Source organism: Phasianus colchicus, chromosome 7 (genome assembly GCF_987193195.1).
Source record: "Phasianus colchicus chromosome 7, bPhaCol1.hap1.1, whole genome shotgun sequence".
In the NCBI taxonomy this organism is placed as follows: domain Eukaryota; kingdom Metazoa; phylum Chordata; class Aves; order Galliformes; family Phasianidae; genus Phasianus; species Phasianus colchicus.
Genome location: NC_143442.1, coordinates 13888456 through 13913005, shown reverse-complemented (window position 1 = coordinate 13913005; position 24550 = coordinate 13888456). Strand labels below are relative to the sequence as shown.

Genomic DNA, 24550 nt, shown 5'->3' with positions numbered 1-24550 from the left:
AGGGAAACCATGGCCAAGGACCGGAGGGCAGCAGGCCAGGTAGCATATCGGGTACTGTCCTGCTTCTTGACAACCCCACAGCCTATCCTCAGGCTCACCCTGTGTGCACTGGGGCTATCCACCAGCAGGCAGAGTTCCACACCATAAATCCCACAGGCCATCCCAGGGGAGTTGCTTAGGGCAAAAAGGGTGTGCAAAAGCTGGGTTGCAGGCAAGGAGTGTGCTCACAGCCTGCGGGGGCTGGTGCTGAGCCAGCAGGACCCCCCTTCTCCAGCTCTGCTGTCAGAATTTGAAGCTGCAATGAAAATAACGCCTCCTCGCCAGCACATCAAAGTTCATCAGATGGTGCGTTCAACCTCAGCTTCAGGCCAAAATAAACGTTTGCTTTTCTTTTTTTTTTTTTTTTCTTTTCCCCTCCCCTCTTTTCTCTTTTAAAGGCAGTTTGTTGTAAATGTCACTTGTGCATTCTGCATATCCTTGAGCTCTGCCTCCCCCCCTCCTCCTCTCACCCTGCCTGTCGGCATCCGCGACTTCTTTGAATCCTCATGGTTGTGATGGGCCTTGCCCACTTTGCCCATCTGCCGCTGCTGCTCGTTCACCTTCTCCCTCATCACCGCCAGCTCCTTCATGCCTGTTTTAATGAGTTTCCTGCTGCTGGCTCCACTCAACATCCCCCCAGTGCTGTCCACGTGGTTCTCAGCAAGGATGCTCTCAGACCGGTCATCACCATTGTCTGTAGGAGAAAAAGGAGACAAGGAAAGGGTCAAGCTCAGCCAGGCCTCTCATGTGTTCATCCCATCCTGGATTGCTTTCAAGCATGGCCAGTTACCAAGCCATAAAATCTTTGCATGCAAAAATTTTAAATTGCATTAGCTCTTTCATCTGGAAGGTGAGAATAGATTCTTTCATTCTGGAGTTATTATTACTGCACTAAAAGACAGTTTAGAGAGCAGGGGAAATCGCTGCTGGAGAAGTTCTTTCTGGTTTTTCTTTGACCTTCTAAATTACTTCCCGAAGAATGTAATTTTCCCATCAGAAGTCCAGTTGGGTTAGTGATGCCAAGTGCATTCTGCTCCAAAACTGAAAACCACAGTGATTAGTAACAATACCTTGAGTCCATCTATCATCCCCTAGAGTATCTCCAGGAATATTTACTCAATATTAATGTGCTAAAATAAATTCTCAGGACCGCTTTCAAAAATACCTCGCCTCTCTTTTATGGCCACCCTAATTTCCCGCAGAGATCCTGCCATTTCAGTAATCATCCTTGCCATATCATCTTTCACATCATTTGAAACGTGGTACATTATTCACTCATTCAGCTGCTAGCACACAGCCTATCTACTGCTGGATTTGACCACTTCTTCTAACTGTGGAACCACCCTATGTGGCATACCAGCTCTGCCACAAGACCCCTATTTAATCCAGCCACTTCAAAATCAGCTGGCAAAAAAGCTGGGATAACACTGGGCTCTCCTCAGCTCCTCCACCCTGTTTTATCCTTCTGGTCCTACAGAGGTGACAAACGCAAAGCATCTTTGCATACTAAGGGAAATCAGAGCACTCAGGCTCACAACACAAACAAACACAGTCCAGAATAGCACTGGCATTTCTTATTTTCAGCTGTATCGTAGAATCACAATGGTTGGAAAAGACCACACAAAGATCATCTAGTACAACCAGCACCCTAGATATTTATAATAAGAAACCACATTAAACCATGAGCGAAAGAGGGCTCGCAATGCTCTAGTTCACGTAATAGCAGTTCATTTATAAGTCCATCCTGCTTTCTCTAAGTCTAAGCATGCAGAGCATCTTGATTTTAACATCTAGAAGCATAGAAGACTCATTAAGATTGGAAAGACCTCTAAGATCACCTACTCCAACTGTCCACGTACCACTAACACTGCCCACTAACCCACATCCCTCAGTGCCACATCTCCACGTTTTTTGAACCACCTCCAGGGATACTGGGGAACAGTGACCCCATCACCTCCTGGCAGCCCATTCCATTGCCCAACCACTCTTTCAGAGAAGTTTTTCCTAATATCCAACCTTCCTCTTAGAAGCTGCATTGTGATGTTTTATCAGCACATAACTGTACCGTCTTGATACAGAGTAAAAAAAAAAACGATAATAACAAAAGTCTTATTTATGTCACAGCTTCCTGAGCTCTTCTCCACAGTGCACCATAGTGTTACTACCCTAGGATCCCAGAGAGGAAAATGCAAGAAGAGTTTTGTCCACAATTACTCAGAAAACACGTGGCTGCCTGTAGACTGACAGCAGAGCAGCCCAAGAGAGCTGCATCAGACACATCCCAGCATCCCATTCCCATCAGCATCTGTTTGGGGATGTGCCTCAGAAGGACTATTCCCAACTTGTGCTAGAGACAAGTAGCAACAGCACATCTGCGCTGGAAATTGCATCTGCCTGACAGGATTTAAAAGCCACCAAAGGACCCCATCCTTTGTGGATCTGTCCAATATCCTTTTGAACTTCCTCTTGATTTTGGCCCCAAATCTCCCTGTACTGGGATCAGCACACTTCCCAGAAATACTAAATGAGTTTTGTTTGCAAGTTTTTAAGCTGCTTAGGTAGCAACTGAAAAGCAAACATGGGGCAAAACCAATCTGGCAAAGTGCGTAACTTTCCTCAATACTGGTTCCAGACAAGAATTTGGATGAGGCTTGATAGCCAGATGGGCGAGCTCAGTGTCTGGGCTGCTGCCTGGCAATTGCTGCTTTGGCTATCATCCGAGGAGCTGGGCAAGGAATACTTTTGAGCAGGAATCTTCTGTTTATCCACAAGTCTCCCCGTTAATTAGAAACACACAGTGAGAAGAGAGAAGGCCACGAGGCTGCCCTTCAGACAGGATCAAATGAAAAAGTCGCATGCAGAAGATGGGCAAGGCTAGCCAGGAGCTGAATCCCAATGAGCCACTTTAGGAGGGCTTTAGCCTTTTGACTTTTTTGTTGTCTTCTCAGTGACATCATGAAACTATCAACAATACAAGGAGAGCGAGCGTAGCAAGGCTGCATTTTGGTTGCCATGTAGTGCCCAGATCCATTCAGAAGACCAGCAGTGCAGAGTGACAGAGAAGCAGTGTGATGAATGCAGTGACCTTCCCAATCAATTCTTGCTCCTTCCTGCCTCCAACTAAAATACATAGACATCTGCCCAAATAAGCACCACTCTAGTAAATCAAGGCAAGCTGGTAAGCCTCTTGTCGGCTGATTCATTCACAAAACCTGCTTCTGATAATATTTTCACTCATTTTTCTCACTTTCCAATGCTAACAAATATCAGCCCAAAGAAAACCCCTGGTGGGAGCAGAGTGTGCAAGCCCATGTGCACAAACACACCCAGGGACGGGAGAGGTCGGTCTTGGCTCCTCGGGCACCCGCCACAGGAACAAACCCAGAGTGAAGGCTAAAGAGGTCCAGCTGCTATCAACTGCAAGATTTCCTCCCTGCTGCTGAGCTGATCCACTTTGGGCTGAGTCCAGAGCCCCAGCACAGCTTTTCCATCTCTCAAAGCCCATGCTGCTCCTTAGGAGTTCTGACTGACCCAGGGCTACCAGAGATGGCTTAAAGTCAAGAAGGACCTGTTTTTCCTGTCCTCTTCATTCAAGCATCAATCATGGCTTCCCCCTACTCCAGCAACTAGGAAAGGAGTCAGGATGGAGAAGATCAGTCCCACCTTTCCTTCATGGAGGAGTCTCAGGTTTGGTGGGCCTCGTTTTGAAGAGCTAAAAGGGACCATGCAGCAATGGCAGGAGCAGAAATATTGAGTACTGACATTGGAAGAACAGAGAGCCAAACAGTGCCATTCACAGCCAAATAATACTTTATAACGCTGTGCAAGAGAAAAGAGATGTGCATGCATGCTTATGACTATAGATCAATTCAGCCACTACCTACCAACCCCACCAGCATGGGATGGGCAGGTATGCAATCGAGTCAGATACACAATCTTAATCCATTTGTCATCCCAGCAAACGCCTTTTTGCTGACCAATTTCAATTCACACTAAATATATCTGTGAACAGAGCAGTGCCAAACTCCAAAACAATTATGTTTTATAGTTCTTCCATTTTCCTATGGCATGTGGAAAACATCTTCTGTGCTATTTTGGATCAAAAGGTAGAGCGCTTTGTGCAGGGCGTGACAAGTGTGGCAAGAATCAAAGCAGATAGCTGAAGTTCTCCTGAACACATGAAACACCTCCTCCATGGCAAGAAAATGCAATTTTATTATGGCTTTCTTCAAGGAAAATTCCCATTAGCTTCAATGGGGCGAGGACTTGGCTGAGGAGGAAGCATATCCAAATGGCCATCAGCTAACGTCTGTATCGAGTCACTCAGTCTCGCCAACATTTTCAGAACCACTACCAATTTCCAGTACTGTACAGAAAGTACAGAAAGCTTTCAGAATCTGATTTGAGACCTTTAGGCACCTCCACCAACACAGCAGAGAAACAGAGAAGCTTACAAAGGATCTGCTGCTCCCTGAGCTGCAAGGAGAAAAGCATCATGCAAAGAAAGGCAGCTGTCTGACATTAAAAACACACCTCCATCCTTCTGGAGAGCCCCAAAGCATATGTAGGCTACAGGACAGGACTCAGCCAGCTGCAAGCACCGTGGCATCACAGGGAGCTTGCGCCGTGCCAAAGACCGCATTGCCCTCGCCAGCGCTGCTCTCCCTCTACATTTACTTCCCTCCAACAACAGCTTGCTGAGCGGTTTTGCATGCACGTGTTTATCTATCCAGAGTGTTTATATAGCATTCAAGTGCTGACTGAGGTCTCAAACTCACTGAAAGTTTCACCCAAGTAACCTTCAACACCCTGCCCACAGCCCTTCAGCTCTGTGCCCAGGATGTGCCCCAAGCTCCCATCTCACCAGAGCTACCATTCTCCATCTCCAAAGCACATTATGGTCCACTAATGATTCTGGAGAGGGAGGCGTTCTTTCTGGGATACACAGAGTTACTTTAACAAGTTCTGCTTCCCATTCCCAGATGTCCAGCTCTTGTCTTTTGCAGCCTGAGAGCAGACAGAGCCTTTAAACCTGACCTTGAATATGTACCATAGCCGTGGCCAGCGATCAACTTGCCTCTGCAAGAGGGAGGAGGGAAAAGGAGCAGACCCCGACTGCAGCCCTAGTGATCTCTACCTCATCCTTCTGCAAAGCATTTCAAGAAGAGCTCTGGGCAAAGGTTCCTTTTTAATAGCTGTGGTGTGGGTGTTGTTGACCCAGAGCTCAGATACCTCAGGAAACACCTCCCAGCAGGGATTATATCGGCATTGCAATTTCCTTGTGGCAAGAGCTGCCAAGAACAAAGTCCCCCCCAGGCCCTCCGGCCCACCATACCCCAGAAAGGACCCAGGTTTGCTGCCTACCACTGCCAGACTGGACAACACTGGACCACTGCAGTATCCATCAGGTTTCAGTTACCACTGCGGGGAGGGGAACAAGAGGGCATTGGTGTGTGGTTCTACCCCACACAACTGAGCCAGTTTGGATGCAGCTCTTCAGAGGCAGAATAAATCAAAGCATCCAATCAAGTTTCACACCCTGCTTCACACACACACAATCATACAAAATACAGTGGGAAAATGCCACAGAGGGAGCGCAAGCAATATGCAGTATAGAAGAGAAAGGGTGCAGAAGGGATGCATGGAAAAACCATCCTGCCCCAAGACACTTCTCATAGAGACCACTGGAGACAACTCCAGGAACAGTAACTCATCCCCAGATGTCCCACCAAGTCCCAACAAATGGGAAGCTCCTGAACTACAGGTTACATCTAGACCAGGTTTAACAGCTATCATGAAATCACAGACTGCTCTGGGTTGGAAGAGAGCTTGAAGATCATCTAGTTCCAGCACCCAAACCATGAGCAGGTTTGCCAACCACTAGATCAAGCTGCCTGGGTATGAATTATGTGGGAATCTCACCTAGATACTCCCTCCTGGTCTCTCTCTGGCCTATTCCACTCAGCCTCATCCATCTCTGAAGAGCCAATATGTGCCCTTCAGATGCTTGCTGACACTTAAGCATGTCAACTGGCTGCAGAGGACGCAGCTGTGAGGGGTACCCATGCCAGCCAGCAAGGTGGCTGCATATCACAACCAGGAAATTACCACTCTGGTCTCCAATAGATGGCCTGACCTCCACAGTATGCTGTCCACAAAGAACCCACAGCTCCCTTGTGGCTCTCAAACACCCTTTATTTGTTGCCATCCAATCTTTTCAGCCCATCTCCAGCAGCAGGAGGCATGAGGGAACGCTATGTCCCAGCCAGGGCTTGCTTCACAAGCTCCTCTCCCTGCCCTGAGCTGCTGAGGTGATCCAAGGGGCACCCAGTGCCTTCCTTTGGCTCAGCTGTCTAGCAGGAAATGCTTTATGCTCCTGCAAAATGCTGAGACATTGACTCAGGGCAGCACAGCCTCCAGCAGCCACTTAACTCTTCTCTCTGCCCCTTCCCGGTGGCTGCACAGAGCGGCTTTCCCTCCTCCATCCACCTAGGCACAGAGCCAGAAATATACCCACACAGTGTGCCTGTGCCCCATCACACCCAAACTCCTCCAGCAGTCTAGGGCAAGTACTGAAGTGATAACAAAACAGAGATGATGGCAGATAAGGGTGAAAGAGGTATTGAAATGTCCCTTCCCCCAGGCTTCACTTGAAACTTTTTTTTTAAATCATGTTTGCAGACTGGTTTCCCAAGGATACAGGACTTGTGCAATAACACAGCCTACCTCTTATGTGTTTCTGCATGTGTTTGCATGACTGCCTGTCTCCCTATTAGGTCCTCCTCCACCTCCCAATATATCTACAAACACGTCAGCAAATGCCAACTAAATCTCAAATAAGAACAGAATTCTCAAAAACATTAAGTTTCCACCATTTCACAAAAATGTGCAGCCAGGCTGAAGAGATATAAAATAGTAAGGTTTGTTTCATTAACTTTCTTTCCAACAGATTCAGCTGATGGGCCATGTAGCATATCACCAGCCCACTCCCTGTGGGCCCAGAAGAGCACAAAGCACCTCTGGGGAAAGTCTGCTTCAGCCCTCCTTCTGCCAACAGCCAGCCCAAAAATGCTGTTTGACATCCTGCTCCCTCCTGTGCCAGCCATTTGCTTTGTGTCAAGAATGACAGGAAAAGAACTGCTTGGGTCCCTCAAAAACGCAGACAAATGCTTCTGCAATCTACTTATTCAACATCCACTCATCATCCCATTTTCCTTTCTTCCACTTCTTCCTCTGAACATGGAACTGCAGAGTTACAATCATCATCCCTAAGTGTACCTACAGCAGAGGTACACCCAGACACCTAAAAGCCATAGCAGAACAAGATCTTGGCTCATGGCCAGACACATTGGTTTGGCCCCACCTCAGCCACAGTGCCCAAGCTGACTTACTTGCCCACCTTCACCCCCTCCACTTGCTTATTTCCCAGGGCACTGATAAGAATCTGGTCCTAAAAGTGGCATGTAAAAGCCACGCTGATCCTTCCCAAGCCGCCCCTTCTCCCCCCCCCCCACCCCAACACCACACACACAACTTCAACACTTGTGAAGGCAGCCTGCTAGGGAAATATGTTAACATGTTTGAAAGGTTTTGCTGAGTGAGGCTCTCCAAGCTCCCTGCCACCATAAAAGCATTCTCCCTTGCTAGTGAGCCGTATCTCAGCCCTTTCAACACAATTCTCTGATTAGCCCTCCACATAGCTGCAATCTTCCCAGCAGAACCAAATGAATTAACTCAAAAACACTTCGAAGTTTAAATTAATTGCACTGCAGCTTCCCTGTTTGACCTTGACCCTGCTAATAAAATCCCTAGGGTAGCTACTTCATAGTCATTAGGGGCTTCTGCGTGAATGAACTGAGCTGTTAACATCACCAGGCCACCTCTCTGCCTTCCTTTCCCTGTCATTTGCATGCATTCCTGTGGTCTTCAGTGCCCCAGCCACCCCAAAAAGCCTGCGCCACATTTCAGTCTAAGCTCAGCCCCTAAATCCTCATTTCCTATGAATTTCCAGAACAAAATCAGACCACAAAACCACTTCATTTCCCTCAGGCCTCACTGCAGTGTTCAAATCTCCTTTATTACCCTAGTTGATTAGGAAACACAGGGTCATCTTTGAGACCAAGACCATTCAGGCTACTGCATCTCGTAGTCTGGATGGAACAGAAGATATTTCCTTGCTGCAGCCTCAGTGATAATGCCCCAAGTTAATTACTATGTAAGTGACGTCATTTTGGCACTGGGATGCTGCACCTCTATACTGTAGGAATCAGGAGTCTTAACAAGGATGATTCCCAGGTACAAAGCTCTGCAACCAACCAAAGGAAGAACAGCCCCTTCCAAGGTTCAAGAGCTTCATGAACACCCCAAACCCATTCATCTTTCTCATAGTTTTAGAGAAAATGCAATACACAGGACACATTCAGACTCTTTTTCCCATTTCAAAATGACTGCCTTTCCAGGTCCAGGCAGTGACAAACCAGCACCAACAGTTAGCTGATGACGGACCATGAATCCCTTTGAATCTGCACCAAGGAATGAGCTAATTCTCCAACAAACTGTCATATCTGCCCAGGAGGGCATTCAAGACCATGTAGCATTTTTCTTGGATAGAATACTTTAACCAAATACAAGATTTCTTGTTCCAAATGAAGGTGGCTGAGCAAAATGCTTTTGTCTCTCACAAAAGTTTGCAGAGATAATCCAGTGGTCACTTCTGCCATAGAAGCTTTTCCTCCATGGGCAAAGCGATGCCCTCCTGTTCCAGCTCCCCAACAATGGCTTGGCTCAGCAGCAAGGTGTACTCTGACTCTGGAAATCCAACTGTGCCCTTTAGTGCCCAATCACAACTCCCACTGAGATCAACAAATGAGGCAGGCAGAAGCTCCAGACAGGATATGAACCTACTGCAGCATTCCCATTTGCCTTCTGGGAAGGCTGCAAGCTGAGTTGCCGAAAATCTGACCTTATGCTCTACAGAAAGGTAGAAAAGCTTGAAAATTAGGAAGAAAAAAAAAGTAAAAAAAATACAAAGCCCCCAAAGGCCAGAGCAGTGCCCCACCCTGCCTGCCTGTCTCTCATCTATCTCCGGTGTTGCTCCACTCCCTTCTCAGCCACACTGGCTTCTCCACTTATTACAACTATTGTATGCAAATGGAATGAACTTCAGCCATCTGTATTACCAGTTTTTAAATAACATCTCACTTCTCCACAGTCAATTTTCCAGACAGCAGCTCAGTCCAGGGCTCTCCTCACCACCCACCCAAATCTCATAGCGCATTTCCTCCAAGTCTGTCTTTTCAAAACACGCTATTATTAAGGCAAATCCTTTCTACCTTCTCTTCAGAAACCATGCCAGACCCCCATGCAATTACCACCACCATCACCTCCAGGTCTACCAGACCTACTGTCCCCATGCAGCCCCCTGGCTGAGTACCAGCTCTCAAAGCCAACCCTATATCGGATTTTTCCCCAGGAACCTGCATTCCCCACAGACAAAGCACAACTGCCTCTGAATAGAATCAGAGCACTGAACTGTAGGTGGAAAGACAGTATCTGCTCTATTTCTGCCCACCAGCAGCTCCCAGCTGTCTACAACGCTCACAAACATTATCCTTCCCTCCTCATGGCAGCCATCATTGATTTGCCATATCCCAAATGTGAATTCCAGGTTGAGGTGTTCACAGATCGTGTTTTTGATGACCAAATTAAACAACTTCGCAATTGTTTCAGGTTACATCAAAACATTTTGTTCATCTCCCATGGAGCTCTTGGAGCAATATTTCACCATTTGGCAGTCCCTTTGCTGCATTTCCTTAACCCTTGTTCTCCCATATAGGGACAGAGCTGAATTTAACTCTCATTATAAATAACACCACAAGAAGGGACTGACCCCAATCTTGATTGCGCATTTATCATTTACTGAAATCAGACAACTGCCAATCTTTGGGCAAGAGGCCTCCCTGGTAGGAAACCACAGCTCAAACAAACAGATCTGCCAAAATAAAGCCTTGCAGATTTGTCCCATGGCTGACTGGCACGTGCAGTAACTTCATGAAGGGCTCAGACACACAGATACCCTAGCAGAAGGCAGCAATGTACAGCAGACTGGCTGATCTGTAATGACAGCATATGGCATACAACAGCCATGCACATGCTGGTAACGCTTGTTAGCTTTACAGTCCTTTATTGACTTCCACCCTTCCAAGCCATGGGTAGATCAACGGCATTTGGTTCAGAAGGGTAAAATTTCCTCCCACATAGGTGGGAGGAGTAAGCTCAAGGCAGCCTGCTGTGCTGCTGCGCTGTGTCACTGCTTCAGGCTCTTGCCTTAGTAGGGAAGGGGGACGGATCTTGTTTTATTTCCAAATGATACTGTATTTTGGGCCACCCATGAAGTTGCCCAAGCTCCAACCTCAGGAGGACACAGCCTCCTGCTGAGCAAGAGGCAGGAAGTGAGAGTCATAAAACTGCGGTTGAGGAAGGAAGAAAGGAAAGGGGAAGATCAGTCAGCTGCATTCCCAAGGAGGAGGGAGGCATCGCAGTGCCTAGAATACAGACCACCACAAACCAGTGATATGATGAAGCGGCTGAACGGCCGGCAGAAGGGCAGATCTAATATACTCTCAGAGCTGCAGGAGTACATCCAGCCAAAATGTGCAGCACCGAGTGCCCAAGCGTGTCTGCTGTGCACCTGATCCACACAGCACCTCCTTGCCCTGCTGCTGCTCAGCTCCACGTGGGCCTTCCCATCAGCTCCAGAGCTGATGCCTGCAAGATCTGGCTACCATATAGAGCATTAGGCTTGGAAGACACTTAGGCTTGTGACAAAGAGCCCTTTATGACACAGGGAGATCCCCAATTGACAGCAGACCATTCATGTCTGTGCTATCACCCCAAATACATAAAATACTGAGCTTCTACAAGGAAATGCTTGGGGATATCCTAGCTTCCAAATGAACAGATATTCTCATAGGGTTTGCCCCAGAACACTGCACAGCTTTGGCTAGCTTGTGCCATACACATGTTTCAGCTCCTCTCCAAACCAACCTTGCAAGTGGTCTGAGCACCAAACAGCTGAGCCCCCCCAAGCCAAAATCCAGCTGCTCAGCTGGTCACTCACTGCCTTGCACTGAAGGCAAACAATGTGTGAACAAGCCTCACCCACCCTTCACCCATCTCCTTTCAGCCTAAAGAACTCTGCTACCTTCTACTGCATTTCTGCATCTCCACATTTGGGGATCATTCAAAGGCACTCAACTCCACAGGCACAGGGCTTTGCGCAAGAGCACATCAAGGGAGCCAGAGCATGAAGGTGAGAGGCTGTCATTAGCTGAACTGCCTCAGAGTGCTGTCATCAACCCCCCCAGCCCCTACTAAAGGCTTTTGGCAACTCCAAAAACAAAATCACTGCACTGCTCCATCACAAAGCACAGGCGCATGCGTCCACCCCCACGGCACTCAGTCTGTAAAGCTGCACTTCATCGGAGCCACATCTGTTAGTGCTTTAGAGCACGTACATCTGGCTTAATTGAGCACTTGACTTTATTGCTGCTTTATCTCCATTTTCTGAACAGGCCTTGAAGAGAATGTTCTGTGTGTTTGTGGGCTTTTTCGTTTATTTTAAGGTTTTTTTCTCCCCCATCGAAATCCCACCTGAAACAGAAAAGCCTCTGCTGCAGTTGCTTGCTTGCTGGGACAGCTTTTTGCTGCATCTCCCTTCTACATGATGAACCCCGATCTGAGTACCCTGCTCTATGTTTTTTGACACCACAGAGCTCTGATGCACCATCTCCCCTCACTCTGACCCTCCCGGGGGGGAAAAAAAAAAAATTAAAAAAATCAACATTATTGGCTGAAGGTGTTGCAGTGCATGCCAGGGAGAAAAGAAAGAAGAGAAAAAGGTCTCACTGCCCCTGCTGCCTCCAAAACTTTGCCTCTGCCAAGTTACAACAAACAGGAAAGGCAGAATCAAAACACAGCCCCTACGTCCCCCTCCATCCACCCAGCTCAGGCTGCACGGGTGCCAGCTACCACTCACAAACAATTACACTGCAAGCCTTCTCGGACACATCCTCCCAGGTGGCCTGAGCAGCAGAAAAGCCCAGCTCAGGAAGCCTGGATGTGATGCATGGGGTGCTTGAAATGCCTTCCAGGAAGCACTGAGGTCCTTCGTGCCCCTTTGCCAGCTCCTGTGCTGGAAGATGCTGGTTCCTGCCCGTGGGGAAAGGAGGACTGACTGCAGAACTGGCAGTCTCCCCACTAAGCCACCCCAAATGCTTCCCAGCAGTATAGCATGGCTGCTCCCTCCTGCAGGAAGTAGTTGGGGCAGCACTGCCGGGCTGAGGCACCCTCCCAGGAATCTGTGCCCAACATCCTTCCACAGTTCTCAGACCACAATGCGTCTGGCATGGGCTGGTACCGGCAGCATCTCAATCCTGGCTCTGGAGTTGCCCCAGACACCTCCCCTCCAACCAGCAGCCTGCCTTCCACCCATACACAGAGCCCTACTCTGCCAGGACTGCTCTGATCCCTCCTTGTAAACTCTGCCTTTCAAATCTCCCAATGGAAGCAGGCATCCATGTCCTGTGCCTGCTCCCGTTTCTTCCAGAGTAAGATATTAAAAGCACTGTCAGTCCTCCCAATGCTGCGTTCCAGTTTGATTTCATGCTGCGGTGCTGAGTTCAGCCATCTTTTATCCCTGCTGCCTGGTATCTTTTCTCAGATGTCTGAGCACAAAAGCCACCCCTGAAGCAGGCAAAAAGCAAAGCGCATTAGCAGTAGCTGAACGAGCTCCCCAGTCCTTCCTGCTCAAGTCCAACAAGACTTCAGGCCCAGAAGAAGAAAAAATTGAATAGGAGAGCTAAAAGAGAGGGGTCAAAATGCAATTAAGCTCTGCACTTCCTATCCCAAACTGGCAGGTGTTGCTGAGAGCTTGAGAGTTCACCAAAGAAAGCAGACCCACTTTCAACAAGACAAGCTCTTCTGGTCTCTTCAGGAGGATGTAAGCAAATTATACCTTCTCAACCTCTCCTGTCCTCTCCCATTTCTTGGGGGGTAGGGGGAGCCTTGTCTTTGTGCCTGTACATCTTCCACATCAAAAATTCCCTCCTTAGCTTTCAAAGTGATTTCTGCTGAGTCCTACCCGTGGGGAAAAAAAAACAAACAACCAGAGTCATCTGCACACAGATACCCTGTCTTCCAAAGGTGGAGAGTTTAGACACTACAGTACACAAAAAGCAAAACCTGCAGTGAGACCCTCTGACTGCTTGTCTTCAGAGTCACATATCTCACAGGCTACGCGACATGCAACCCACATTAACCAGGGTTGAACACCGTGTAAAGGGGACAGAAGAGGGAGGCTGCAGCAATGCTCACTGTGCAGACTGAGCAGCTCCAAGCACAACTGACCATTACAGATGTTTGCCCATGCAGAGGCACAAGCAGCTTTGTCCAGCTGCACACAGCTTGTTGGAAGACCCAGCACATGACTCTTCATTATGTCTCCCTGCCAAGGAATGTGTTCTTCCAGCACAGGACCACCATCAGCAGCTACAGCCAGGGTCAGCAGCAGATGGTTAGGGGAAACACAAGAATTGATCCCTTCCACTTCTGAAAAACCAATGATTTGGGAACTTTCCAAGACAGAGGCTGCACAGAGATCTCCATACTTCACAGTCACCTATTCTCTATAAATTTCTCTACTACTTCTTTTGGACTAGATGATCCTTATGGGCCCGTTCCAACTCAGATGATTCTATGACTCTTAGGAACCACTTATATCAAGGATGTTTGCCCCTCTGGATACGTTGTCTGATCTTTTTATGGGATACTGAATGAAACAAAAATGCCAACCTTCTCCTTCTTCACACTTTGCAGCCCATGAGAACATCAGCAGTAAGACTGACCTCCACATCCAAGGGTAGGTCTTCACACTGTTGAGAAAGATTCTGAAGACCCTTTCATCAAGCTGTGACCTTCAGAAAGCAGCACACACCTGCTGCCTGTCACACAGGTCTCCATCACACCTCTGAAATCAACTGCAGCCCTCACAAGGGGCTGGGAGCCAGGAAACCTCTGCTTTAAAGAGAAAGAAAAATGCCCGGCCTTTTCACAAATACAGAAGGCCTTGGCACAAGCCAAGGGCACAGGAACAAAGCCAAAGCACATAGAAAACAGCAGCAGTTCTTACTGCTGCCCAATTTGAGAGCTGGGTGAGCCAGAGTGAGCTCACGAGGGATTCGTCACCGGGTTGTGACAGGTTGTGTGGAACTCCAACACAACTGGAGACCTTTGCAGTGCCACCCCATCACCACCATGGCAGCTCCAGCCCATCGGCACACTCTCACCATGGGCTGCTCTTTCTCAAAAGCCTGCAGAGCACCTTGGCTGGATCCCAATGAAAGCACCTTTTAATGGAATTTTTCAGGTTTCAAGGATATCTGTGTCTGGCACAGGCTGAAGTAATTAATATGTCAAACAGATGATCTGGTATTGGTTTACCATTGCAAACCCACTCTCCAACTCTGCACCAAAACACTCAATTTCCTAATTGTTTTCTCCCTCACCTTATCCCTGCCTTTCACATAGCACAGCCACAGCCTCACTGCCACTTCTCTGCTGGGGCCATGCTTTGCCTCATCAAGTAAACAGTGATGATATCAGCCAAGCTGAAGCTGGAAGGCTTGCCAAGGGTTAAAGAGAAAACGTGTGTTGCTCTTGGCAAACAGATAAATCCAGCTTCCACTGAGCAGATCTCAAGATGGACAGTCTCAGCCATATGCATTTGCATGTCTGTTTGCATTGTGGATTCTTTCTACTAAATACAGGGTAAGAAAATGGACAGGCTGATCTTACTCGTATCAGCTTTACTGAGTCAGCCCCTGTGCAAGTAAGGATCTGTTCTGCAATTTCTTCCAGACCAGGGGAATCCCTAAAGCTACTGCAGCCAAGGTGGAGGCTACTTTCTCTACATCTCCTGCATCACCTAAAAAACATGCCTGGAGGAGCAGCAGGCAGGCAGCCCTGCAGGGAAGAGTTTAAAGTCAGCAGCAACGGGTGGCATTTAACACCTGCAATAACATTAAGACAAATTCAGAGACTGGGATTTATTGCAGCAAACAGCAGCAGAGCTGGCAGGTCCAGTTTTACTGGGAACAAACTGGGTTTTCCACCCTGGGTCTCATCACCCAGCAAGCAAAGAACAGGAGTTGGGTGGGTTGCCAGCTGTGCTTGCTGTTTCTGTGTATGTGTGATGTACAGATCAAGCTGCATGATGCATCTCCACGGGATGAAGTGGAAAGATAAGACGATAAAAAGAAAAAAAGCCATAAGGAAAAATATTTTTTCACCTATAGATAAGGATATAAAGACTAAAAAGGAATTTGTGACCCTTCCAAATGCAAAATTGTTACTGAGATGAAAATTATTTACTGGATGAGACTTACATGGATAATCCAATTAATTAGCTACTGTCACAGTTTACAGCAGGACTGTGATAGCTTCTCCTGGTGTGATCTTCAAGTCAAAACAGGAATTCATGTGGTAAAAATCTGGGATCTGAGCTGGACCAGGAGTCAAGCTTCAGGATGATGTACCTTCCTTCTGGCTATAAAACTGAAAAAAAAAAAGCCAAGAGCACCAGAGCTGGATGCATCTAGAAGACGTAACACTGCATGAGCTGGCCCCTAAACCAAGTACCTCCACCAAAGAGTGGGCAGTGCTCAGATGAGACCTGCTACTGTGAAGCTGAGTGTAGAATGGAGGTCTGCAGATGCTGATTGCTCACAAAAGCTGCCTTGATCCACTGCCATGACTGACGAGGTTAGCATAAATCCTTGAATCAGACAGGAAACAACACTGCACTGATACAGCAAACAGCCCCAGACAGACAAAGGAACAAACTCTTAATAAAGCATCAGGTGGTGGAAAGTGTTAGGAATCATTGGAGAAGCCATCCAGGCAAATTAACTGGAAAATGGCAGGATGCTGATGAATATTTGGCACCAAAAGAACCATCAGCTTCCCCGGGATGTTCCCAGAATGAAGCTGTCAAGTGAGCCACAAATAGCTTGAAGTGCACACCTTGCTCCTTTACCCCAAATGCAGCACAGCCGCACCAGGGAACTCAGGGGCAGGGGAGAAGCAAATGCCTAAAATCTAACCATCATTAAGTCACAGGAATAAGTTACCCCAGAATAATCTACAAAGGACTGTTATAAGCTGGGGAAGAGCTTCCTGGAGGCCTTCAAGGCATAAGACATCTTGATTTCTTTCCTGCCAGCTTCTGTTTCATTTGCAATTAAAGTACCAGATACCAGCTATCTTTTCCCTGTTTCTGCTGGGGGCTGTAGGCCTCCAAGGATGTACCTGATGTTTCCTCTTGAGGAATTATTTCACTATCGAGGACTTCCTAGCTCAGCCACATTACCTGTTATCGGCATTGTATAAGAGCATTGCTTAAAAGAAAGCTTCCCCAGTTTTCCCATGGCAAATATTCACATTTTGTGCATTTGCCATTTCTCTGTCCCCCTGCAAATCTCCTTCACAAAGCACAGATTCCCTTTTTTCACTAAAGCTGGAGTAATTCGGCTTTGCTGTGGGATAAACTCTAGAGCCTACAGAAAATAAACAGAGGATACTTCTGCTATCCTGAAATGCTGAGGAATAAAATCTCAGTAAATAAATAAATACATGAAAATTTGCTTTAAGACAGAGTACATCATGCTGCTTACAATTAAAAAAAAAAAAAGAAAAAGAAAACAGCAGACTGAGGTCCTGCACCTAGACAACAGGATTGACAAAAGCAGCAAAAACCTCTACAGCCCCACTTCCTTTGATAATTCAGCTCATCTTGCAAAACTGGAACATTACTTTAGCATAGATCCAACTGCACTTTGAACTAGACCCCACGTTCTGGGAGCAAGATTTTATTTTGCATTTGGTGGATAAATATTGATCTTTAACAGCTACTCTCCCATGATTTTGCCAAGCTGGAAGAACACTGGCATGGCAAGGTCAGCACTACACTGCTCCGTGCAATGACAAGAGTAAGGAGAACGTGCAAGAGAACTAAAAGATAATTATAGTTTTTGCATAAGGGATAAAAACCCATCCCTGGTGGTGGTGCAAGGGTGTCCCAAGGCACTGAATGAGCCCATGCCATCAGCCACATGGTATCACCCAATGGGAACAGGAAAGCTGCTGCGCTGCCCTGCCCTCCAGATGCTACATGGAGGTGTTCTGGAAGGAGAGCACTCCAGCCAGCAGGACATGCCATGTTTTCAGACGTGATATTATTAGGGCTGAGTTATGGCATGCTGTCTTCATGCCAGCACTGCTCTCTAGCTCACAGTGCTCTTTCCTCTCCCCATCTTTGTTTCCCTCCCATATCATGAGGGAGCAGCCAAGTCCTCCCCTGCCAAGCTCTCCTCACCACACAGGCTCCCGCTCCCCTGGAGCTCTTCCCTGCACCTGCGCCGGCCCACAGCCATTATTTTTTTCCAAGCTCATGACTGCAGCCCAGAGCTTGCCAGCTGCTTTCAGAGGGGGTTAACACTTCCCTCCCCCCACTGGAGGCTTCTCCATGCATTTGAGTGAGACTGGGTTTTGCAAAGAGTCCTGTTCAAAGATTCTAGCCCAGTCTTCAGTTGCAAGCCCAGCACTGTACTATTGCATTTTATCCCATTTCTGACAGTCACCCCTTTAGATCAACTCCCCAGAAGTTTTCATGAACTTGCTCTCCATAGCAATGATCCCAACTTGGTGTAACCAAGCACTGAAGACCTTCATACCTACCAAGGCCATCACTGCAGTTTGCTGCTTTGGATTGATTCATTTTTAAATGAAAAATCATCCATCAGACAAAGTAGTGCCTTGGCCTGGCATGCTCTGCCTCTACTCAGTGCATTCCACCTGTTCAACATTTACCCACAAATCTTTAATTACTCTTTCCCTCAGATCCACTACAAGATCCACTCCTGAGGTCATGTTGAGGGGGTCTGTGCTTCAATCTCCTTTAGAGAGCCCAAATATTGGGTCTCTATTTGTTATTTACCACCATAATCTGCATTCATGCCATAGCAAATTTCTGTCCTGTTCTTCAGGAAGTTGCTGGCCTCTGCTTTCCAACCGATTTCAATTTAGTTGTTTGTCTCCTGTTTTTTCCATTAATTTTTAAAGTTTCCATGTTCTCATCCCCTCTGCCTGCACTGAGAACTGAAATGAAGGTTGGTTCATGCTGGAGCCATACTTAGATCATCATCTTTAACCTCCACTTAGTCCTTAAAGCACAGCAGCTTCAATATTTATATAGCTGAGAAACCTGTTGCTATTTGTTTTAATTTCCTTTGCCAGGCCTAACGCAGCTTGACTTTTGGCAATTCTCATTCTATCCCTACCCCTCCTGACCTCTAAGACAATGCCTTTTTTTTTTTTTTTTTTTTTTTTTTTGCTGATTAGTCCACTTTTCCATCCCTTACAGATGCTTAATCCAACTATCCCTTTTAAGGTGGCTATCCACCAACTTCAGCCTGGAGCCCTTATCTACTGAGTGCTCTCCTTTTGCTTGGGATCCCCAGCTCAGTGAATTCCCACAACTCTGACCCGGAGGAAGGTTCCACGTCCTCCACGCTCATATTCCCATGCTTCTCTGCCCAGATGACTTCATCAGCCAGGTTTGGTTTTTGTTTTTGTTTTCAGCTTTCAAAGTCTGCCCTTTCAAAGACAAGTATCTTAGTTCCAGACTGACATTTGTTTAGGCTTCCATTTAATTTAAAAGGAATCCATTTTATGAGCACTAAGTCCAAGATTCCTCTGTACAACCAGGCCCTTCTGTAACATCAACACTAGTTACCAAAACAAAGCCTAAAATAGCACCTCCATTTGCTGGTGTTGTTACTATTTAATGAAAAAAATCTGTGCTATTACATCCAGGAATATCTGTTTTACCTTATTAATACAACGTGTTTGCCAATGTGTATTCCTAGATATAAAGATACATTCCTAAGCTCCCACAGCAATATTATTTTGGAAACATTTATCTTTCTAATAACATTAGAGAACCATCCACACCACTTCTGCCACTTCTCATTTCACAGCCTGCAGCTTTAATCTATCTTCCCATGGGTATTTCTATAGGCACTTAGATGAACTGCCATCCTCTTAGATATTCTGCAAATACCTTCAAATAGTCCTACCACCAGCATTTATCTCTGAAAACAATCAGTCCATCACAGCAACAACTCTCAGATCACAGCCCCACTTCGTCAAAAGTGGATGGCAGAGGACTAAGAACAAGCCAGCACGTGACACTTCCATGCAGCACAACCACTGTCAGCCTATGGGCTTCCTAAGTTAGAGTTGGTTTCTGTGCATTCAGTAATCCCTCAATTCCTCCCCAAACAACCTCCCCACTTTCCCCTTGAGCACAGGAATTTTGACTGTTCACAGCATCCTCTGGAAAAGAGTCCCACAGCTCAGCTGCCACACGATGAAAAGTCTCCTGATTACAGCAGCCTCTGACCTCAGTCCCAGTCCTCACTCAATATGGAAATAAGAATTTCTAATTCTGCTTGATATTGGAAACCCTGGTTTCACCAGGGGCATTGGCTTTATTGCCTAGTCATTCTCTCCCACTTCCTCATAGCTAAGCCTCATGCTTAACAGATGGTACAGTTATTTATTTCCAATAGGAGGTGAATACTTTAATTTCACTTTTTTTGATACAAGCCCAATCATACGTTGATCAGTTAGGTAATTCATACCTGTGTACCTCATTAAGGTCAAAGTATTTGTTCTCAAACTGAAGACAGCTTTGGACTTTGCTGTCTGTTTCAGGCTTCAACCTGCATACCTGAAAGCTCTTCCAGGAGCCTAATAAGAGATTCCTCTTTCCTACAGACCTTGCCTTGCACATCTTTAGACTGCTGAGGACCAGGATTACAATGCTACAAGCTCGTGTAGTCTACATGCCACAGGTCCTGGTGTCACCAGCTCCAGGGCCACAGACCCCTCATGACAGGCACTCAGATTCCACCCCTTTGATTTAGTATTAAATTTAAAAAAAAAAAAAAAAAACACATACCACCATACAAAACCACCACCACAAAGGCCCTCCACTGAAGATCATTAAATCATTTATGTCTTAACATTCATATCCCCATCCTTGGTCTGAGAAAGCTGTCCCAGTGAATGCATTTGTTATGGAAGTCATAGGCTCTGGCATGTTTCTTCATCAAAACCAACACTGTCCAAAAAACGGGAAACACAAACAAAATAGGATGAATTAGGCTAAGAAGAATGAACGCTGGTAGACAGAAGAGTCCCAGTACCCTTCTTGATACTGACTGTAAGGCCAAAGAGCTTTGCTTTCAGTAGTGCCTTTGTTTCTGCTCCCATTCCAATTTGTGTGTGCTGTGTTTCACAGTAAAGTCCTTGAAAACGGCTCCTGTGGCCCTGGTTGTAATCTGCTTAAGGTAGTTTACACTGAAGCAATATAGCTGACTCCAGGGGAGTTACTTCTGACATCAGGAAGGTCCCATTAAGAGTGTCAGGGCCAAGTTCATGAGCTGGGATTCCAAAGAACTGGATTCAAGCTCTTCTACTCTGCCCCCCCCCTCCATGACGGAGACCTTGAGGAAGTCACTTTATCCCCAAGTACAAAAAAGATCGTAAAATTCCCATCCTTGAGACAGTGACTGCTAGATCAATCCAGTGGATAAAAAGAGGTCCTCGTAACCATACAAGGACAGCCACACCAGATATTTAGGTTCAAATCCCTTGCTCTGACACTGTGCATTTAGTACCATATAAATAACACACTTTTTTTTTTTTTTTGGCATGCTGTTCTCCCTGCACATAAAAGCTAAATGAAAAGGAAAGAAAAAAAAAAAACAACAAAGCAGCAAGAGGTTTCCTTCTCTCATCAGCCCTGAAAAGGCAGGAGCTGCTTTGTGAAATCTGAGAGGAAGAGGATTGTGGCAATTACCTCACCTGCCTTACTCCAAGGATTGCCTCTTCACAAGAAGCCTCAATGCACTGCAGCTGCCCAAACCAAGACAACCCCAGGCATTAACCCTGAGCTGTGTGGCTGACTTGCTTTTTATCTCAGGCAATACAGATTAAGCAAAGCTGACCCATTCAAAACCCCAGGAGAGACAGCTGCCCCTGCCTGCCTGCAGCAAACACACCTCACCATATCATCTTGTTGCCTGCTGGAAAACTCCTGCTCTTGCTTGGCACTGGGCATGGTGATTACAAAGTGTGGCTGAGGTTAGGCACTCCTCAAACTCAGGACTTTCAGGAAAAAACTGGGTGCGTCTCTTCTTCCTCCCATAAAATAAGAATCAGCAATTTTACAGAAGCTATTTGCATTTTCTCAACCCAATCATTTCTCATATCAAAGAGGTGTACGTGCCAAAATGTACGTGAGCCTAGGCACATAAGAGACTACAGTAGTCTCCAGCTTGCCCTTAAGAAAAGTCATGCTGTAATGAGCTCTCTACTCATGGGGAGAGCGTTGCTCTCAGTTGGTGAGGAGATTAAGACACCAAGGTTCAGGCCTGCAAGAACCTCAAGACCCCACAGGAGCAAAGGTCATATGGCCTCCTAAAAGTCATAAATCTGATTCTACATCTAAGACAGTCAGATGCTGCTGTTATCACTGATGATGACCACTTTGACCTGCAGTCCTCTGAGGACAACGGAGTTCCAGCACACAACTTGATGAACAAACCCATTTAGAGATAATCTTGTCTCCCAAATCCTTCTTCAAAGAAAAAACAGCCAGGCCTCTGGGGATACGCAGCTCTCCTCTTATCTCATTGCCTCATGGCTGGATTAGCTAATAAGGATCTTCAGGTTCAGGTCCTGAAGCGGAGCTCCTCAAGTCCACCTGCTACTGCTGGTCCTCCTGGTCTGCCTGACTCAGATGCTGCACTGCAGACAAGGATCTGTTTGAAGGCCTTCGTCATCCTCCTCAAATGCATTAAGATTTCAGAGCTCTCTGAAACCAACACTGTACCATCTCAATGCTTACAACAGAGCACAGAGGCAAGCTGGAGTAACTGAGGGTCATCTGTTCAAGATCATGCAGGCGTCAGTGGCAAAGCCAGGAACAGAGTGCTGGACTCCTGACTCCAGCTCTTGTTTTTCCACAATGGATAGTGTAATTCCAGGATGAGGCAACTAGACTTGCACAAGTCCAGACTGGCTGCTCCCCTCACCATAAGGAATGTTCTTGCCTGCTCTCCATTGTATGGTTGTAATGGCCATGGGTTTGGAAGGAGAACAAGGCAAAGACAAAGCAACAATACAGTGGTATAGGAAGGCAGCCTGCTCTCTTGTGCTGCCCTATCTCCTCAGCTGGTTATAATCTCTTTCACAAAATGAAATAACAAGAGGATGACTAATGACTGGAAGATGAGAGTGCTTTGCTGAAGCAATGCAGCAGGGCAAAGGACTCTTGCCAAGGGTAATGGAGAATCTTATTTCACTGCTTCCATGAAGACAGCAGCCATCTGCCTACCTCACTGGATCCATCATGCCTTCATTGCACTGGCCTATTGAAAGCAACCCTTATCTCCCACTGAAGGCAGTGATTAATGCTCCCAAATCACCTTAGTTGCTCTGAACTCATTTTCCCTTAATGAGCTAGGCTAGGTCTATGCTCTTCCACCACAGCTGTTCACAGGCATCTATCAGAGATCTGAAGTGCCCAGGAAAGGAGCATGAACAGGATCAGCTAGGAAATCCCCAGATGGCCTACAGGGAGGGAGAAAAAAAAGGTTGCAACCACATGATGAAATCTCTTGCATTTCAGTAAACCTGCCCTAACCAGTTCCCAACCAGGGTAATTTCTTCCTAGGACAGCTGTTTGTTCATGTACAGATGTCCAGAGGCAGCTATCCCCACGTTTTTCTCTCCACCACTTATTTCACTATTTCAATTATATCTAATACTATCTTACTCCTGGCTTCAAGCAACAGCACTCTCATTTCAGCTAAAGACACTCTTCCCTTTGTTCTCCGTCCTCCCTCCCCCCATGCCTTCACTGATTCTTGCACTGAAACAACATTAGCTTGTGACCCTGCCCTTCTTTCTGCTCTCATGCCAAACGGGCACCAATCCAAACCCATTTCATAAAGGATTCCCACCTGGAAGACCCGCTGGGAATAGCAGCAGTTTCTGTAGCAGCTTACCCTGAACTTGAGGGTTGTGCTGAGCTGCATGATCAAGAAAGACTTGGAGAAAAGGAACTGGACTCTAGCAGCAGAAGAAGCATTTGGAGAAGGAGATGGAAGAGGTTTGAGAAGGCAGAAAGAAACAATAGGTAGCCCAGAGAAGTGGTGGATTCCCCATCCTTGGACACAGTCAAGTTTGGGTTGGAGGGGCCCTGAGCCTCTGATCAAGCTGCAGGTGTCCCTGCTCACTGCAGGGAGTTGTCCAGATGGCCTTCCAGGGTCCCTTCCAACACAGCCTATTCAGTGAATTGCATTAGTATGTCCAGATCTCTCACAGAATATTCTCAAGCATTTTAAAAATATAAATTGATGAGGCCAGTTTCAGCAGCTCCTTTGCCCAAAGTGACAGTGCACTAGCATGGCCTCCAGAGAGCAGAACCAAGGAGGCCAACAGTCCAGAGGGCTGGCATGGAGGAATGCTTCCCATGCAGTTCTTTGACGTCAAATTTAAAGTATTAAAAAGGGTCTCTCCTCTCTGCCAATTTTCACAAAATGAATAACAAGTAGTTCAAATGCCTTCAAAGATTATTACATTGGGCATGCAATGGAATGAATGAAACATGGGAAATGCTGCCACTTGCTTGTTTAAAAAATAGGCTGAAAAATCTTGATTATTTTTGTTTGCAGAAGACTGGACTCCCACAGTCTAGAAAGACTGACAAGAGACTACACATTCACTTAGCACCACATCTGATCCTCTGGTCCAACCTAGTGCAGAGGAATCCAGTGGCGCAAGAACTCCTGGTGCCAGACAGCAGCTGTGCACTGCTGTGACTGGACAAGGAAAAAAAAAGGAAGCCCAGCCAGTAGCGTCAGACAAGCCAGTGAGTGTCCTAAGAACATGTCTTAGATGGGAGATCTAACACCTATAGAAAATGAGATAACACAAGGTGGTCCATAAGACACCTGCCCAACTAGTCTCCCACTTTAACTCCTCACCCTCCCTGTAGAATGCGTGGCCTCCAGGAGGGGAGCAGAGATTATGCTTGTTAGGGAATAAGATCCAGAGAGGCCATCAAGACAGACATCTCTGGAACAGGAGTCTCAGCAAGTGATCTCCCACAGCCAGAAACACTGACTAATTAGATACATCTTTAAGTCCCCAACTGGGGAGGTGCTTGAAAAAGCCAGAACTTATAATAATGATATTTGTAACTGCTGTTACTTGTTATCTTCTCAAGATGTTGACAGCACCACTTAGCAAGTACACAACAGTGAGTTGCTTAAATGCAATAATCCTTTTCTTAAATTTAAAAAAAAAAAAAAAAAACAAA

At 46.5% G+C, this 24550-nt stretch overlaps 1 protein-coding gene across 4 annotated transcripts in view; it reads right to left on the bottom strand.

Annotated features, from left to right (window-relative positions):
* Positions 1-24550, bottom strand: part of IGFBP2 (insulin like growth factor binding protein 2) — a 67375-nt gene that overhangs the window by 4847 nt on the left and 37978 nt on the right. For 3 of the 4 annotated variants that reach the window (XM_090143753.1, XM_031590569.2, XM_090143752.1), the window contains exon 2: positions 510-733. In XM_090143753.1, coding sequence (XP_089999879.1) covers positions 510-671 — 162 coding nt within the window. In that variant the 5' untranslated portion in view covers positions 672-733. Of the gene's footprint in view, positions 1-509; positions 734-21027; positions 21074-24550 lie in introns of those variants that run through there. The other variant, XM_031590570.2, reaches the window with a different exon arrangement.